This window comes from Delphinus delphis, chromosome 12 (genome assembly GCF_949987515.2).
Source record: "Delphinus delphis chromosome 12, mDelDel1.2, whole genome shotgun sequence".
Lineage (NCBI taxonomy): Eukaryota > Metazoa > Chordata > Mammalia > Artiodactyla > Delphinidae > Delphinus > Delphinus delphis.
The window spans coordinates 27,424,198-27,444,460 of record NC_082694.2 but is presented as its reverse complement, the minus strand read 5'-3'; the positions used below and the strand labels follow the sequence as shown (position 1 = coordinate 27,444,460).

Here is a 20,263-nt window from a genome sequence, read left to right as displayed (position 1 = left end):
CCCTTTCACCTTATCTGCTCCCAGTTCTCCATGAACGTCCGCTTCCTTCTCTAATTATTCTCCTCTTCATTTTGCTTGGCTTTGCACCCACGCATGCAAGACAGAGAATCCTAGAGGTCCAAGATTCTAGAGTGGCTGTTTGCAAGGGGGTGGAGATTACAGTAACTGCCACACTGTATATACTTCTGTGCAAAGAAAAAGGGACAGTATTCAGAATGTCTCTCACATATAAAGGAGCTGGATGGCAGGATACCTGTGTGGCCCAAGGAACTAGAGGCAGCAAATTATGGGCAAAAGAATTGCAACCAAAGGCTGGAAGAGGAAAGCTTTGCAAACAGCTGTCTCTAGCTCTTTGGTATTTGCTTCCAGTGGGCAGAGTCTGTTTTGAGAAGCATCAAGCACTGAAAAGAAGACTCCTGCTGCTGGAAGTTGACAGAAAGTAGCATCCATGAGGGTAAGAATGCAAGATCAACGCTTGTCCTAGAAACAATGCCCATAATGGAAAAAAAAAAAGAAAGCAGAAGAGAAATGTAAGTCACAAGTCCAACCTGGCCCAGCCTAGCCCAGCCCAAGGAAGGTAGGAGTCAAGGAGACGAAACTGAAAGAGAAGAGCCTTGGACCACAACATTCTCCACAAGGTACACGCAACAAACTTCACCCTACGCTTTAACCAAGTTACAAGAAAAACTTCTTAATCCCTACTTTTTCTCCATAAAAGTTGCTATAAGTTCACTAATTAGACAGATATGTTTTCAGAACAACTGTAATAGTTCAACTAGATGGCTCTTTCCTTCCTAAGAATATTAATTAGTTATATATATATATATAGCTCTAAGTATATGATACATAGAATATAATACTCTATAGAATATAAGTAACTGTTAGTTAATGTTATTAATGAACGTCTGTAAGAAATGTTGCAATGATTTCCCTAATATAAGAGCCTGGGGGAGGTAAATCTGTCTTCTAGGATTTCCTCCCCAGAGCTCAGAAATTTAGGTGTTGTTTTAGCTCTGCTACGCTCTCTCCACCCATCCCCGCCTTCCTGTTGGGGATCGGACCTCCCTATTGGCTATCTCGTACCTGTAAACTGCCTGCTTTGTGACATCATTCTCCTACCAAACCTACTACCACTTGGTAGAGTCTTGGGGTTTCCGTGGACTTGTCTGTAAATAAATTTGGATCATCACAAGTGAGCGGTGACCAGTGACAAGTGACCAGTAACCAGTGACCTTTGTACTGGACACATGCGCCATTCAGCTGCAGCCACTCAGACATCCTCTGGTGTTGTCTCTTCATCCCTCATATCTGCAGTTGATGTTTCCTTTTCTTCTAGGACCATGTCAGGTAAGAAAAGAAACTTTTTAATTTTTTTCGTTAGATTTATTTTGCCCCTAAATTTACTAGTAGATTCAAAATAGCATGGAATAATGAGGGAAAGTATTGAACTAGAAGTCTGGAGACCTAATTTCAGTTTTGACTTTGGCATTTACTATCTGTGTGACTTTGGACAAATCATTGACTGTCTCACAAAGCCTGATATTTTCCTTATCAGTTACGTTAGAACACTACATTGCTTGATCACTCTGATCCCTTTCTTTTCTAATATTGAGCCTTAAAGGGTACCCTTGTAGAAAATGAAATCAGAGACTTCTCAAGAGTGTTTCAACAGAAACATAGAAAAGACAGGTGACATAGAAAACTAGCAATATATAGCAAGATGTTTCATCTCTAAAGGTCTCCCTCCACTAATATTTCGACTAGTTGTAAAGAGAAAATAGGGAGAGAGGATGGAGGGTACTGGGCTATAGGGAGGCACAGAGTCAAACGTAAGGAAGTTTAGGATTGTTTTCATCAGCACAGGCCAACAGGAAAAAAGAGATAGGAAAAAAAATAAGAATGAAGAGGGAAAGCATAGAGGAGCTCTCAAGAAAAATGTAGTTTGCAATGGAATGTTGATGGGAACCAAAGATTTTAAATTAAAGCAGAAAGAGCATAGAGTGAAATCTGCTCAGAGCAGGGCAAAACAAAGTTTATTGTAGCAAATCCTTATTTTAACAGACTAAGAGGAAAGTAAGGACAGAACAGGGTATCACCAGGAAAGGCAGCTTACCAGAAAAGTCATACTCAGTATTTTTTCTTTTATTGCCTCTCTGAATACAGTTGGCACTTGACAGTTTTGAATATAAATATTTTAGAAATATGTCCTGGAAATGATGCTTCCTATAAATAGGAAACCAAAGTGGTTATCTAGGGGTTTGCTTTTCAATGTTTGATTCTTTCTAATTTTTAAACTATGTAGACATTTTACTAATTAAAAATTTTAAATGATATCTTCTAAATTGAATCAGAAGGACTATTTCCCTTGTGTGATATGTAGGTTCTAAGGCAAGGTTGCTTTTCATCTTTACAGTTCTTTCCTTCCTAACACAGAGAGCACATTGATCAACAGCCATCGTTCGTTTTTAGATCTTAGCTACTTACGAAGAAAAAGATAAAGTCAAGCCCCACATGCCTAATTCCACATGAGGGAATTCGCTGGCGGTCCAGTGGTTCGGACTCGGTGCTTTCACTGCCAGGGCCATGTGGCGCAGCAAGAAAAAAAAATTCCACATTTATCTAGAACAATATTGTGGAGTCCTTTTGATGTTTTTACATTTGAAAATCTTTTTTAATTGGATTCTAGTGATGATGGTTTTTTTAGGTTTTGGGATGTCATCTTCTTGGATGTTGAAGATGATTATAATCTAAGTTCTAGGATAAATAAAAAAACCATCTTGATACTTTTTAAGCTTCCTTTCTGCTTATTGTATATTTCTATTCTTTGAAATATATATTTCTACCAGGCTTAATACCTGTTATTGCTGGGTAAAAATATGAATGAGAACAATGATGAAATTCTTTTACACTTATTATTTTGCTGTCTGCTTTGTACCAGTTTTCATTGAAATACTTGTCTGCATATATTGTGGCCCCCTATACATTCACGTTGATTGAATTTTGTTGCTTGTTATGCATTTTTACTGATATATCTTCTGTGTCTGTATGTATTGGCTAAAAATCCATTCAAAATCACATTCTACCGCGTTTTTTGGTTAATAGTATTCACTAAAATAGAGTGGGCAAAATTCACTTTCATATTATTGCATGTATGGTACAGAATGTCATTTGTTAGTAAACTCATTATGCTTTGATACTTGCCACATACCCAAGTTTTCATTAATATCTATGTATTTCTTTTTCATTATGTAATATGTTTTTCATGATTTTTCTTTCTAGAACTTATTGTATCTTCCTCCATATAAATCATACGCTATATATCAGCTTATTCATGTATTAATTATTACTGCTATTATTATTGGTGGTGCTGTTATAACCACTTTATAGATGAGTAATCTGAAGTAAGCAGATAACTTTTTTGTTTCCAAAAGCACTTAAGAAATTCACTTTCAGGTAATCATTTTGAGGTAGGATGAGAAACCAGGCTTTAAGAGGGTAAAAATGACTCTTTAAATTTACCAGTTGGACTGAGCTATATGTGAACTCTAGGTAATAGCATGGGAACTCCACAAGCAAAGTGAGACACTGAAGATGACAATGATAATAGCTGTACTATTTTCTAACGGACAAAAAAAATGCCTATATTATAAGTTCTACTTCTCCCGCTTTCTGGCAGTATCATGCTCAGAGTAGCGTCCTGGCAAGCAAGTCAGGATACTTAGGCTCTGAAACCTGGTAAGGATACTAACATAATGAGAGAAGTTGAACAAGTCAACCTGACCTCTCTGAGTCTCAGTTTCCTTCTTCATGAAATGAGACTGTGAAAATAGAAGTTCTCTAAGACCTCCTAGTTCTAAAATGCTCCCAGTCTACGAAACAGCATAGAAGTCCATACTAGTTCAGCCTGAAAGGAAAGATAGGGCAGGAAGAAGGTTGCTTCCAGCCTAGAGAACAATGTCTGAGCCATACCACTTGGGTCTTCTGTGCCCAACATGGGAGCACAGGCAGCTAATACAGAAGAGTGTAAAACTGCTCAGTCCTTGCCACCATCATAACGGTCTGATTTTTGGTTTCTCAGTAAGTATTGACACTAGAGGTATCCGGATAGCAAGAAACTTAAGATAATGCTATTCCTCAAACATAGTGAGAATTTATCAATCTCCCTGATGTTTTCATTACCCTCTTGTTCTTACAAAAAATTTCCAAAATCCATCTCTACTTGGAACTCTGAATTCTCTGCAGCACTCTCTTCCTGGGGTGAGCAATGCAACTTCCCTAACAGGAAGTGTCTGCAACTTCTCCAGAGTCTCTGCTCCTGCCGTCAGTTTGGCATCAACTATGGCTACCTCCTTCCAGACACTCATGGGTAGTGCCTACCTTCACCAACATTCTAGCACAACTATGTTATCTGGAGTTACTGACCAGAGCCAGAGCACCACTTCAGCTGCTTCCTATCCAGGTGTTCTTGACTGGGACATCACAGGAAGCACTGAAAAGAATTCTCCTTCACTCGGAGACTTTACTCTGGCAGTCACTGACCAGCACACAGCTGCTTCTTCCATGTTTACGGCAGCCCAGTATGATAAAACTGCAGACACCAATAACATGGTCCCTCTATATCCATCACTTTCTGCCAGGCTTGCTCAGGGAACACCATCTCAGATTCCAGACTAGGGACACAGCCTGTCACTTCCCTACCAGGAAGGAAGCCAGGTATATTACTATAACCAAGGCACATTGGGGTCTTTACTGAATGGAGAACTTGGCTCCTGCCTGCAATCCTATGGCTCTGTGTCATACACAGGAAGTAGGGCCTCTGTGCAACCAAAAGTGGTTATGGTACTAAAGGAGATTCAGCCCACAAATATCCAACCACCAGCTTCCACCTCTTGGAATCTACTACCCTGTGTCTGCTCAAGCCATCACAGAAACAAGTTTTCAAGGTGAGTACAAACAGCAAGAAAGTTGAACAATGAGGTCAGCATTCAAAAATAGGGTCAAATCTACAGCTGGGAAGTGGTGTACAGACAGGTAGAATTTAGGTCCTGAGCCTTTAATGACCACTACCTTTGCTCAGGGCTCTCTGGTTTTAGACTCATATAAGAACACCTAGGGCTTCCCTGGTGGTGCAGTGGTTAAGAATCCACCGGCCAATGCAGGGGACACGGGTTCGAGCCCTGGTCTGGGAAGATCCCACAGGCCGTGGAGATACTAAGCCCATGTGCCACAACTACTGAGCCTGCATTCTGGAGCCCGTGAGCCACATCTACTGAAGCCCACACGCCTAGAGCCCGTGCTCCGCAGCAAGAGAAGCCACCACAATGAGAAACCCACACACCGCAACCAAGAGTAGCCCCCGCTAGCCGCAACTAGAGAAAGCCCGTGCACAGCAATGAAGACCCAGTGCAGCCAAACAAATACATACATAAAATAAATAAGTTCAAACAATAAACAAATTAAAATAAATTAAACAAACCAAAAAAAAAAAAAAAGAACACGTAATGCATGGGGGAAGGTGGGAGGGACACTGTAAAGGTCATCTATGCTACACGTACAAGAACCCCGAGAGCATACTAATAGGTACCACATTTTTCACTGCTGCAGCCAATCATTCCCCCTGTACTACCACACTGTCTCACTCCCTTCCCTGTCCTACTGCTAGAGTCTCTTTGGAAGGTGTTTCAGAACTCTTGTTATGATAGTGACAGTTTAACTGTCCTCACTTCCTTAATTTATACCAGAATTTAAGACCTTGTGGTCCGAGATCCTGTCCAGAGCAAGCAGGCTAAGACTCTGTCTTTGTTTATATATTTCATCATGAAGGGTCTACTCCCTCTCCTAATTCATGGTGTGAAGTGTCCTTAGCCTCTCAGGAAAGTGGGGAGAATTGAAAGGACTCTATATGAGAATGCTAGACTTTATAAAACATTTCATTTTTTAAAAATAAGACTCATTTTTAATTGATTTATAACAATCTTATGAAATACAAAGAAAGCCAAGAATCAGTGACATGAAATGATCACCAGTAAGAATTACAACAGTCACCCCTTATCTCATAGCATAGGGCACTGTCCATGATCCTTAAGAAGAGTTACTAGAAATGCCTTGCCCGTCTTGCCCCTAAACACCAACACAGCAATCATGTACCTTGAAAGGTACATGATTGCTGTGTTGGTGATTAGGGGGAGCATCTCACTTACCAGGGACTGACTTCTACCTTGATTCCTTTGTAGGGATGGAGACTTCCCTGGTGATGAAACATTCCCTGGTATTGCAACCTCCAAGCCAGACATCTTGTGTGACACAAACTCAAGAACTCCCCAAGTCCTGCAGGAGCAGAAATATTCAGATACTTGAGAGTAACCCACCACCTGAACTTGGGGACATTTCAGGGACAGCTCCAGTCCAGAGCGCCAGTAGTCTCCTGGCCCTGCCTCCAGCTCCAAGCCAGAGACAAATAGAGAGTGAGCACTTGGAGGATATTAAAACAAAGCTTTCAAAGCCTCTGGATGCCTACAGATCCCAAGAGAAAACCAAGAGCCTCCACTACTCCCTTTAGAAATCCCTGATATTCACCGGCTCCTGGCCTGCACTGATGCATCCCCTTAGCCAAGAGGAGCAGCTGCTTCTGAAAATGCTGATCTGGGAAAGAACAGCCAGAGTCTTGAGGACCCAGGGACACCTGAAAATGGGATGGAATCTAGCAGTGGTTTTGCAGACATTACTACACTGGCGGAGGATATTCACCTTCCCCAGCTCTTTTTTTCTTTGAAAGATCTTGATCAATCCAAAGGTCCCAACGTGATCAAAGCCAAAGACACCAGAGCCATTAAGGTGAATCAGGTGCAGCAAAAGCCAAGTGTCATAAAGGTTCCCTCTGCTCAACCCAGGAAGAACAAACATAAAGCCTCTGAGCCTATCAGTGGTGCTCCCAAGGCCAAAATCCAGCCAAAGAATCCAGAGTGCCTGCTAGGGGGAGAAGTGCTTCTATGCCATGCTGCAGTCAGGGACAGCGCTCCTGTGACCACGGCCAAGCATTCCAAAGGCAAACCTCAGAAAGCTGCATCCAGAAAGATCAGCAATACTCAGAGCCACGGGCAGGAAAGCACCTCAAGGACCAGACGAAGGAAGAAGGCTGATGAGAAAAAGCAGTCAGGGAACAAAGTCAAGGCAGGAGAGAAGCCAACAATTCCCCAGACGAAGCAAAAGGAACACCAAACTGAGCTTATCCAAGAGAGCTTTAAAAAGCCTCGAACCTCCCTAGGCATGTGCAGGCTGGGGTCTGTGAAGGTTCTTCATGCACTGGGGGAGAAGAATGATAAGAAAACTGGGCTCTCTTCCTGTCGGGTCTTGGGAAATTCAAGCAACCCTAAACACCCCCAGCTATCCAGCCATGGAGGTATACCCCACCTGAGGGTAAGAGTCCTGAGAAAACTCAAGTCGAAGCCCAGAAACCAGACAGCAGTGCTGAGAAAGAGTGTCCATCTCCATCCCAGTAGGAGCTGCCGCCTCCTGGGAAGGTCAAGTTGATACCTCTGCCGTTTTCTGCCTGGGACAAGCCTCAAGCTCGACCTGCTCCTCGGAGGCCACAGTCTCTGGCCTCACATCGGCCTGCTCTGGCTGACTGTGCCCAGCCTGCTTCTACTAACTCAGCTCAACCTCCTGCAGTGAGTTCATCCCAGCCAGCTCCTGCCTCTTTGCCAGGTCCTGCCAAACCATCTCAGCCAACTATGACTAACCAACCCAACCGGGTTGGACCGACCATACGCAGCCTAGTGTCCCTCAGTCTGCTGCTCCTAGGCCTGCACGCTATGGAACTTCATCTTGCACTTCTCTCCAGCGGGAGCCTGTTCCCCCTGCTGTGACTAAGCGCCAGTCCCCACCCAAGCTCCAAACCCCATTTCTACTCCAAGACTTCAGCGAGCAACCAGTTCCATGGAGGGAACCCAATGTTCCTGAGCCAGTAATGTCAAAGCCCATCGAACACGAGCAGAGGCCAGAGCGGGAGGCCATGAAGAGACGGGCTCAACAACAACATGAGAATGCTGCCAAATACACCTCTTTGGGGAAAGTGCAATTTTTCATTGAGAGGGAAAAAGAAATGGAAATTGCTGACTACTACGGATATGTAAAGTAAGAGCTGCTAGGAGTGTGGGTGCCACCTTGGGGACCAGCTGCTCTTCCATATACAGATAAGACAGGTACAAATTTCTCTATTTATTTTGATATATTTTAAAACAATAAAACTGAATAAATAAATGTAATAGAATTAATAGATGAGTAATAAAGCTTTTGAATCTTGAGATGCTGCTAACTGTGGCGTGTTTTAGCTTTTTGGTTTGTTTGTTTGTTTTTGATGGGGTTGGAATCAAAGTCTGCATGAGAAAGGAAGGACTGAAAGTTGGATGGGAGAATGAAGGAAAGGGGAAGAAAGGGGTAAAAACTGAGGAAAGAGGAAGGAACTTGGCCCAGGGCTAGGAAGGCCAAAAGAGATTTATGGATTTATGAAAGGAAGCAGGAGTGAGGATGAAATGGAAGAAGTAAAAAGCAGGGTCAGAGGTCAGGGTTGAAAGAACCAAATTTGAGTAGACTTGAAGATGACAGAAGGTGAGTCTAGGTTTACTAGGAGAAACAGAAAAAGTCTCTTGGGGAGGTTGGCCTTAAGTCTCACAACCACCAGATAGGTATTTAAGAAAACAGGAGGTTCAGGACACATCTCTGAAAGGTTTGAGTTGCCTTATCCAGGTGTGATTATAGTGGGGGGACAGGGAAATCTACCAGAGAGGTGGCTACGGCTCAGAGTTATCCTAGGGGCAGCTGACGACAGGGGCACAGCCAAGGAACTGCTGCATCACGAGGCCCACGAGTAGGCCCTGGTATGTTAATCACGATGTACTCAACATCTAAGCTCCAGGGCAGCCAATGCACTCTTCAGTTAATCCTGGCCACAAAAGGCAAGGCCAGTATTCCTGTGCCACTTCACTTAGAGAGGTGCAGCAGAGGGCTGAGGTCACATCGTGTGTGCAGGTACAAGGCCTCAATTTGAGGCCCAAATGCCTCCAAAGTCCTCAGTATTTGTAAGTGCCTGCAGGCGGCCAACCTGGCTTTCAGAGGACAGCATCCTGAGGTTACTGGTCGACGAGATCAAACTTCTGGACGGGCCTAAATATTAACTTGCGGGGCTTCTTCCGTTGACCAGGGCGTGTGCCGCCTTCTGTAAACATCACCATCTACTGAAACGCATGAGAAAATCCGACGGAAGCGTCCACTCTCACGGGTGAGAGCGGTGGGGGCACGCACACTGGGCAGCCGCTCCAACAGCCACAGGACCCAGGCGCCCAGTGGTTCACAGGCTCCCTGTGAGGCCTCGTGGGGCAGGTCAAGGGAGTGAGGATGGGAGAGAGCGGCAGGGGTGGGCGTCAAAAGGAATGCAGTGGGGAGAAGGGAGAGATGGAGACAGTGGATAGTGGATGGTGACCATGGGAAAACTGGCAATTTTCATTTTCAACATTAATTTTTTGAGATGTCATTCACATGCCATAACATTCACCTTCTGAAACTGCAAATTCAGCGTCATTTCGTACATTCACAAGCCTATGCAACCATCACCGTCATCTAACCCATCACGTTTTCATCACCCCACAAAGAAGCCCCTGTAACCATCAGCAGACCCTCTTCATCCCCTCCTCCTTCAGTCCCTGCAACCATTAATTTCCTTTCTGTTGCTATGCTTTTGCCTTTTCTGGACATTTCATGACATAATACAAATGGGACCACTGTGTGTGGCTTCTTTCACTTAGCATAATATATTCAAGTTCGTCCATGTCGTAGCATGTGTCAGTACTTCATTCCTTTTTATGACTGTAATATTTCACAAATACACCACATTTTAAAAATCCATTCATCCATTGATGGGCATTTGGGTTTTTTACACTAATAATCTCCATTTATTGACAGTTTATTCTGTGCCAGGCAGCACCAGGCTAAGTTACTGACCTTATTTCACAGATAAAGAGGCTTGGAGAGTGTGAAGAGTTTGCCTAAGATTAAGAGCTAGCAACTGGGGGAACTGGGGTTTGAACTCAGGCGAACTTCAGAGGTAATAGAGTCACATGACAGAACATTAGAAAAGGTCCACAAGGGTATTCAACGAAAAGTCACCCTTTTCCCCACGTGCCCCAGCCACACATTTCCCTCCTCAGAGACATCTGCTTTTGCCGTGCTGTGGATCCTTCCAGAGAACTATTTATACCTCAACGTGTATGTATCACAATTTATTGACTAATCTGTCCCACTGATTTGAAATGTCACTTTTATGGTATAATAGATTCTTATACATTTTTATGTTACTCTTTTCAGAGCTGTCCTGACTCTTTTTTGCCTATCTTTTATGTTTGCCATTTCTCTAAAATTCTTTTTATCTTCTTTTTGATTAAAAAAAATTTTTCCTTTTCTTGTTTGTTTCTCTCAAGACATTATCCATTATGTTCATTCACTCGTATTATTTAATTAATTAATTAATTTATTTATTTATTTTTGGCGGTGTTGGATATTAGTTGCAGCATGTGGGCTCTTCCTTGTGGCTCGGGGGCTCTCTAGTTGTGGCGCATGGGCTCCAGAGCACGCGGGCTCAGTGGTTGCGGCATGCGGGCTTAGTTGCCCTGCAGCATGTGGAATCTCAGTTCCCCAGCTAGGGATTGAACCTGTATCCCCTGCATTGGAAGGTGGATTCTTAACCACTGGACAACCAGGAACTCCCCACTCTTGTATTATTTTAAATTTAGTCTTCATTTCTGAAATTTTTTTCTTTTATTTTGAATTCTGTCCTGAGTTCTATCATCTTACCTAATTCTGATTTATGCTGTTCTTTCACGGTTTTTTTTATTATGGTAAAATATACATAAAAGAAAATTTATTATTTCAACCATTTTCAAGTATACAATTCAGTGACATTAAATACATTCACAATGCTGTGCGACCATCACCACTATCCAAATTCAAAATAATTATGTCTAAAGATTGAGCAGGACCTCAGAAAGATGGAGGCAGCAGCATAGTTTCTGAATCTCTCCAAACCCTTTCATGGAAGAAGATCAACTAAAACCAAACACCCATAGGTGGCATTTATCAGCATTTACCTTTTCCAGAACTTTTTCACCATCCCAAACAGAGACTCTAGAGCCATTAGACAGTAACTTCCCATTCCCTCCTCGATCCATGTTCTTTCATCTTTTCCATTGTTTTTCCTAACATCTTTTAGCCCACTTTGAAATAATAGGTTACAGTTTTGTTTTTTTTTTTTTTTTTTTTTTTTTTTTTGCGGTACGTGGGCCTCTCACTGCTGTGGCCTCTCCTGTTGTGGAGCACAGGCTCTGGATGCACAGGCTCCGGATGCGCAGGCTCAGCGGCCATGGCTCACGGGCCCAGCCGCTCCGCAGCATGTGGGATCTTCCCGGACCAGGGCATGAACCCATGTCCCCTGCATCAGCAGGCGGACTCTCAACCACTGTCCCACCAGGGAAGCCCTAGGTTACAGTTTTGATCTGTTTTGTGGACCTGTCTTTTCCAACTTGATTTTATTGTCTGAAGAGATGCTATTCTGCTCCTTATTCTCTTTTTTCTTACACTACCTCTGTATGGGATTTGATCCCAATCCTTTTTTTTTAATTGATTTTTGGATGAAAAAAGTTTTAAAGCACTTTGAAAAGGAGGTGCGAGGCCATGTGGAAACGTGTTCCTCATGGCTGTTTCATCAATGCTTCACTTATACTGTTTTGAAATAACTCTTTTCCAGGAGGCATAAACCAGTGGGCTTTATCATTGGACAGAGTGCAGAGAAAGGACCCCACGAAAGCTGATCACCTTAGCAAAAATGATTTAGTTATGATTTCACCCAGGATTGGTCACAACCAGCCTGGGAAACTCAATGAACTAGAGACAAGGTATAATGTCATCTTTCCTTCTCTCTACCTCAGCTCTCAAGGATTGGTCACCTACATGTTATTCATAATTATTAGTTGGTTTCTGTTCATAATTACTATCAGAAGACACAGCACTTATGGGCCTAATTACATTGCCCGGCTACGCACCATTCTTCTTCATTTTGGCTTCCTGTCCACCAGCAGGAACCTGATTTATTTTTGTTCTCCCTTCACCACAGCCCAGTAATTTTTGTGAATGACTCTCAGTCTCACCAGAATCTGTATCTCTCACTCTGCCCCAACATCCCACCCCATCATTCGCTCCCTGAAGTGTACTTTAGAAATTTAGGTAAACTGGATATTTTAACACGGTTCACCATCTCTTATGAAACCAGAAGAAGAGCAGCTCTCTTATGGAACGACGGAGAACTTGTAAAGATAAAACACCAATCTGCAGGAGAAAGGGAAGAAAAGAATGATGGAAATAGTTTCCTGAAAACTGTTTTTACATTATGTTTTGTTTGTTCCTGGTAAATAAATTGAAATCTTCTAAACATTAAAAAAAATCTAAACCACTAAATTCAATAATACAGGAATATAACTTTTTAAAAAAAATTTCTTTGGCTGCGCAGCATGTGGGATCTCAGCTCCCCAACTAGGGATTCAACCCATGTCTGCTGCATTGGAAGCACCAAATCTTAACCTCTGGACCATCAGGGAAGTCCCAGGAATATAACTTAAAGGAGAAGTTATAAACCCCTTGGTTATATGAACTGGAGATTTTTAGTAAGAAGTCATGTATTTTAAATGACTTGGAGCTTTAAAGAAAGGAAGGAAGGAAGGAAGGAAGAAAAAAGAAAGAGGGAGTTCCTTAGTGGGCAGTGGATAAGACTCCAAGCTCCCAATGCAGGGGGTCCCGGGTTCGATCCCTGGTCAGGGGCCTAGATCTCACATGAATGCTGCAACTAAGAGTTCGCGTGCCACAACTCAGGAGCTGCAACTAAGGAGCCTGCCTGCTGCAACTAAGACCCAGCACAACCAAATAAATTAATTAATTAAAAATATATATATTAAAAAAATAAAAAGGAGGTGTGATTGAGAATTGCTTTTCTAACTTCACAGAATTTCTGTTTGTCTGTTTTTTTAATGTAGTATTCAAAAACACAGTGGCTTACTTTCGGAGGTTTCCTGGCTCTGCTGCCCTCCCTGACTTTTACCAAGACATTTCCCTTTATGCCTGTTTTTCCTCCCAAAAGTTTCTCTTCTGTGTGGGTCACATCCTGGAAAGGAGCTCTGGCTGCTCAGTTTGATGATGTAGAAGGGCTAGACTGCTCCATCCCTTTGGACTATTCTGGGCCCCTTGTCCTTACTCACGTTAGAGTTTGGTAAAATCTCTCCCAGTCAGCTGCTGTTCTCATATTGGCCCACAGTGCTTTCCAATGAATACCTGCTGGCATTTTGAAGGACTCCTGTCTTCATGTCCATCAGATGCTTGCTCCTGTCTGGCACTTCCTTTGGTGCAGATGCTGGGACCAGGCAGGTCTCTGTGGGTGGTGGTCTGACACACCCTCTTGTTTTGGGGTTTCTAGTTTCTCGATAAGTGTTACCCATGGGCACTTGGTTTTGGTTGATCTAGTTCCATGAGAAGGTTTGGTGAGATTCAAATGATGTGCAACTGCCTCCATCTTTCTGAAATTCTGCTCCATCATTTGCCATAATTACTTGAAATGTGGGTTTCTATAATTTTCAGTTTCCCGAAGCAGAGCCCCATTTACACTACCCTCGTTAGGACTCTGGGTCAGAAGAGGCTTTCTGAGTCTCCTCTGTCTGATGTCTCATGTGTGTATTTGCTCAGTCCATGTTTTGAATAGGAAGTTAAAACACAACAATCTAAAGGGCTCATGGGTTGGGGGACATTTGGCCACCATGAGAGGTGGAGTAAGCCTGTGGGCAGGGGGAGAGTCTGAAGGCAGGTCCTGGTCAGGAATGTGTATCTTTTCCTTCCCTCTCTTCCTTCTCTTTGATTGACTTTCCTAAGCATGTACAAAATGGAATCTCCAATCTGCCCTCCTCCCCAGCAAAAGACCTGGTCCATGCCCAGTTTTCTTCATCTCAGTTCATGGTAATATCATTTTTTCGGTTGCTCAGGCCAGAGACCTTCGAAATCACTTGACTCCTCTTCTTCCCTGCCAACGATGCATCAGCAAACTCTGACTGCCTTACCTTTGAATTGTATCTAGAACTTGTGCACTTCTAACCACTTTCCTCCATTTCCACATTAGTCCAAGCCCCCATCATTTCCTGCCCAGATTACTAGGATAGCCTCCCAACTCAGAAGCTTCCCAAACTTTCTAGATTTACAGAGCCTTTGGTGTCTCACCTCTAGGCTAAAAGCAATACTTAACAGTCCCATTTATTAACTAGTTGGGTGCCAATAATTAATAAGCATTTATGTTTGCAGTAGGCTGGATAACGACCACACAAAGAGATCAGATCCTAATTCCTCAAACCTATAAATATTACTACCTTATTTAGAAGAAGGATCTTTGCATATGTGATCAAATTAAGGATCTTGAGATGGGGAGGTTATCCTGGATTATCAGGGTGAGCCCTAAATGTAATCATATGCATCTTACAAAATGGAGGCAGAAAGAGATTTGATAGAGACAGAAGAGGGAAAGGCAAAGTGACCATGGAAGCAAAGACTGGAGTGTTGCAGCCACCAGCCAAGCAATGCCAGCAACCACCAGAGGCTGGCAGAAGCAAGGAACGAAAACTCCCTCAAGAGACTCTGAAGGGAGTGTAAATCCTACTGACACCTTAATTTTGTCCCAGTGGTATTGATTTCAGACTTCTGGCCTCCAGAACTGTGAAAAAATAAATTTCTGCTTTTTTTTTATTCTATATATTTTAATGAATTTAGTCACAGAAATTACTCAGTTGCTGACAATTGCTACAAATGCACCTAAAGCCCCTTTATTTATAGCAATTTAACTAGGACAAAACATAAGTAGAAATACATCAGGAAAGTATCATTTCACATTGTTTGACTGAATACACAGCACTTTGAAAATTGAAGAGTATGGCTCTGTTCAATGTCACCTTAAACGTGTGTGAATAAATACCTTATAGTATATCTGTAATTTATTATTTTCACTTGTGTTCCACACTTGTACCTTATTAGATTTCTGTCACCCTCAAAGAATGCAACAGAATATTAGGAAGAGGCAGTTCCAAACTCATAATAAATTTTTTAAAAGAAATTGAAATGGTCCCTTGCTTAATTTATACTATGAAATACAAGTGAATTTTCAAAGGCAGTGGAAAACTTAATGCAGGAAAAATATGAAGAATACTCCAAGTTTTGACTTTGAAAATGTTTGGGTAATGTAAAATATAAAATGATTCACAAACAATACCTTAACTTTATTGTACCATACATCATGTAGTGCATGCTGTATTTATCAAAGCATATTTAATTTTGAACTGAAGCTTAGCATTTCATTATTTTTCTGTACTGTACAGTGAATAATACTGATAAACTTCTGCTTTTTAAAGCCACCAGTTGTGGTGACTTGTTAGAGCAGCCACAGGAAAAATGCCCCATTTGCACAATGATACAATGCTCCAACAACTAGGTAGACGTTTGAAAAATAATACATGTGAATTAAAAGGAAAATATTTTTATTTCACTCTGAAATAACCACAATTACTTGCTAATGGAATGTGGGGGACTGTTGGGCACTGTACAACATCTCAAACCTTAGAATTAAATTGGGTGCTGCCAGACTCATTTCCTGCTCCACACTGATCTTCAATTAGTACTTGACTTTTGTTACAACTACTGCCCAAAATCCCAGGTTCACAATCATATGACAGCATTGAAAGGAATATAGCACAACCTAATGCTGAAACTGTGAACTATCTACCAGCTAGAAGCTCACGTGGTATCTAACAGATGTCAAATATTGCTGTGAATCCTTCAAAAATTTTAAATATCCTGCTATAGGCTGGTGAATTTATGTGGTGTCCTGGGGGGCGCCCCAGTGTACCTTGTGAACCACAGTCCTGACTGGCTTTCCTATTCCCACCCTTGCCTGCCTAAAATTTGTCAACACAGCCACTGTAATGATCCTTTCAAAACATTAGTCAGATCCTGTCCTTCTTCTGCTTGAACCCTCCCATGGCTTCTCATTTTTCTCAGTGTCAAAGCCAAGGTCCCTGCAATGGCCTATGTGGCCCTACCTATATCGGGGGTCAACAAATAAACAGCCAGACAGTAAAAATGTTAGTCTCTGTGAGCCAGATTGTTTTTGTCTCAACTATTCAACTCTGCATTGGTAGCATGAAAGCAGCCATAGAAAATATGTAAATGAATGGGCATGGCTGTGTTCCAATAAAACTTCATTTGCAAAGACAAGTAGTTTGCTGAGCCCTGATGTACATGATCTATTGCTATGTTCCCTGTCACTCATTCCACTCCCATCATGCTCAGCCCTTGCTGGTCCTTAAGTACATCAGAGAGCTCCTGGCTCAGGGCCTTTGTACTTGCTGTTCCCTGCCTGCTGTTACCTCCAAGTCTTTACTCAAATCTTTCCAATGAGGGTTTATCTGACTACACTATCTGAAATTACAACTGTCCCCCTGCACTTCTCCTTTCCTTCAATCTGATTCCCTTTACAGAGCCCACTTCTCCCATGGTATTTAGAATCTTCTAATATACTATGTAATTACTTATTTATCACATAATTGCTTGTAATCCATCATTCCCTCACCCATCGCTAGAATATAAGATCCTTGAGGGCAGGGTTGTGTTTCTTTTTGTCTGCTTTGTTGGCTAATATATGCCCAGTGCCTTGAACAGTGTTTGGCACAAAGTAGGTACTCAATAAATAGTTGTTGATTGAATAAATGAATGAATAAATGAATGTTTTTCAAGGAGTATAAATACAGCAGTATGCAATTCTTTATCTTGCGATCAAAGTTATAGTGTTGGTCATATGGCAATATTTTTGTAAATAAATATGTAAACCAAATATAAAATGATAAAATCCCTCAACCCAAACTGTACAACTCAAATAGTCCTAAAGTTTCTTTTCTCATTTAACTCTTGTTGAAATTTTCAACCTTGAGAATGGCACTCTTACTTAAAACAAAAGGCTCTCAGCTATCAGGAATAAATCGTATAACTCACAGCTAACTAGCAGGTAACAAAGGAAGAAAATACGTCTAAAATAAAATTGACTGCTTATGCACAAATTTAAGCATTAATTGTAATAATACACACACATTTAAAACCTTTACAAGCATACATTAAAAACTCATTTTCCTGGGACTTCCCTGGTGGTCCACTGGTTAAGAATCTGCCTTCCAAATGAAAACAAAAAAGAAGCTGCCTTCCAATGCAGGGGACACAGGCTTGATCCCTGGTCGGGGAACTAAGATCCCACATGCTGCGGGGCAACTAAACCCGTGCCTCAGCTACTGAGCCCACATGCTCTGGAGCCGATGCATCACAATTAGAGAAGCCTGCGCACCACAACGAAGACCAGGGCAGCCAATAAATAAATAAATAAACAAACATTGTGCTTGCATGATATATCTTTAAAAAACAAAACAAAACCTCATTTTCCCAGCTAGATATTTTTCTTGGTGACAGGAGACACTATTCTTCAAAACAAACTACAGGTGGAGCCCCAAACCTCAGATTCACCTCAATGTTACTAGTTTTACTGTAGCCTTCTCAAGGAACAACTTCTTCATGAGGTAATTCCAACTCCAACTGAAAAGGAACATAATTTCCATGCATTCATAATATACACATGTGTCATACATATATTTTTGTCCCCATTGCTTTTCACAGTGACCCTTAGAGATTAAACACTCATTTTCAATACAATTTTATTGGCATTGTGACATTAAAAAGTTAGTGTTATGTCCTTTGCTAGGCAAAAAACAGTTGTCTAATATCTCAGGCCAACAATTTTGTGTAGAAAGTAACATAAACAAACTGAAATTTTCAGAAGGAGCTTTCTTTTCCCTGATTTAGAAACCCTGGTAAGTTTAGCCAGGTTTTCAGATCAGCAGTCCCTCTTTGAATGTTGGATTTATGTGGGTGTGATAGAGGGGCTATCTGGCAGGAAAATCCTACTCAAAATCAAAATAGTAGTTCTTTCATAAGATTCAAAATTTTAAGTTAATAAGACAATGAGGCAGAAGATCTTTTTTATTATAGCAACTATTTTTAGAGTTTAAAGAAATTGTGGGTATTCTTCTGGACAGCAGTAGGACAAAGCAATTCAATTACTGGGTAATACAATCAGACTCCAAAGCAAACGGGTTTCTATTTCAGTTTTAAAGCATTTAGTACTTGTTAAGCACACCCATTTATGAAATAGTATGTGTAGATAAATAGAAAAGTACTTGCCAATTTTGCAGAGGTCAAAAGCAAGCAAATTCACTGATATTATATAGTGGTCAAGAACAAATGTATATTGATATAATATTTCTAGACAATCTTAAATATTAAACTTTGTTCTTTAGTCTACTAATATTTTTTAAAATTTATAAAGCTGAATACTATACATTGGAGCAGGGACAAATTCAAAGGTAATATTTAACAAAATTCAGACTAGAAATTGAAACAGCTTTAAATATTAAAACATTTAATGAATATTATGATGACCAAGAACTAATATTGCTAAACTAAAACAAATGTGCACCTGCTTCTTATGTGATGGTAACCCCATGAACAGAATCAGTTAATCCATGAAAACATACAGAGAAATTTCTAGTAACAAGCTGATGAAGTCTTTTCTTAATGAAGATTTGAAAGGCTTTCAGTTTGAAAAGGTAATAGTTGTAGAAGATATGCTTTTCAAATTTACGGGTAAAATTTTGTTGTAATATATGCTAAAAAAAAATTAATGATTTAACCAGTATTCAAAAAAGAAAGTGAGGGGCTAAAGTGGTGTGCTAAAGTCTACAAAATGAAATTTACTTTTAGATCCTACTAGTGGAAACCACTAGAATGCTTGCTCCCCAAATACTCTTCCTCTGGAAACCTTGCCACTAACAAGGATGGACCCTAACAGCCAATGAGTCTAATGTGACCTACCTCTCTGGCCACAAAGATTTAAAACAGAACTGGACATTGAGTTTCTGAATGTGGCAATGAACAAAATTACGGTGAAATCAAGAGCTGAGACTTGAGTAATTTCTAAAAAAATAAGGGAATGGAAATTTAGAGAAAGTAAATTTCCACATAGAGAAGACCCGAGGATATGTATTTAGCAATAAAAATAAAAGTAAAAACACAGCTCATCTCCTGGTTTTCCAATGACTTAGTAGTATATATAGGGCATTGATAGACTGGTGGGATAGTGTTCAACACCCAATCAATTCTGATAAACCTCATACAGTTTTCTCCAGAGAACTGGGACAAGGTAGCTTTTTAGGACTGACATAATCATTTAACATACCTCACAAATGTGAAGGACATGAAGGCATGGGGTAAACATGAAAGTTGCCAGTCTAATTCCAATAAATGTATGATTTATGTAATAGATTTTATCTGATTCCATACTTTCTAAGCTTTTCTAAGGGATGTTGTATTACAACTTGTGTAGCCTTTCACATGGTGGAATGCATCGGTGGTTAGTGCAGACATTTTAGGTTAGCGCAGACGTTTACTGTGTCCGCGCTAACCTAAAAATAAAAGCTGGCTTGGTCGTTGGGTCCTTTAACTATTTGTTTCCCCTTTCTTCCCCGTTGGTTTTGTTTTACCAATGTGGCCGCCGACCCGCTCTCTCCTCATTGGTGGGTTTTTCCGCAGGTGGCAGCTCTAGCCCCGCCCACCAGTCGCCGCCCCTTGCCCTAAGTTCTTGAGAATTAACCGATAGACCAGAGGGAGGGGGCGGGGTGGGCGCCGGATGTGACGTTTCCGGAAGCGCCGAGTGTCGACCGCGGGGACAGGTGGGGAAGGGTACCGGGAGTATGGTGGGGCCGGGCTGCTGAGCGTGGTCGGACTCTGGCGGGGAGCGGCCACCGTGAGTGTGGGGCCTGCAGCCTTCTCCTCCCCGCGACCCCTGCCCGGCCTGCCGCGCGCGAGGCCCCTGACGGCTCTGGTTCCCAGCCGGGCCCAGCGCGTCCCCTCCTACCGCACGCGAAAGACCCGAAAACCTTTGCTGATTTTTGCCGGGTGTTGACAACTTGGGCTTGAGTGCCTTCGAGAAGGGGGCGTCACGCAGTTGTCAGGAGGTCCCTCTCCACTGTATATGCCTCCTTCGCTCGTTCCTGCTACTTCCTTTCGCCTCCTCCTCATCTTTCCCCCTCGGTTCTTT

The 20,263-nt window shown here is 41.8% G+C and overlaps 2 protein-coding genes across 3 annotated transcripts in view; both read left to right on the top strand.

Annotated features, from left to right (window-relative positions):
• Positions 1-1,247: 1,247 nt before the first annotated feature.
• Positions 1,248-20,128, top strand: LOC132434794 (uncharacterized protein C2orf78). Its single transcript, XM_060026366.1, is given in 8 exon segments — positions 1,248-1,347; positions 4,196-4,890; positions 4,892-4,943; positions 6,234-6,512; positions 6,515-7,375; positions 7,378-7,737; positions 7,740-8,128; positions 19,871-20,128. Coding segments are annotated over 8 exon segments (2,994 nt in total).
• Positions 19,865-20,263, top strand: part of STAMBP (STAM binding protein) — a 34,376-nt gene continuing 33,977 nt past the window's right edge. Inside the window, exon 1 of one of the 2 annotated variants that reach the window (XM_060027508.1) lies at positions 19,865-19,895. The gene's annotated coding sequence lies outside the window, so the exon portion shown is untranslated. The other variant, XM_060027507.1, reaches the window with a different exon arrangement.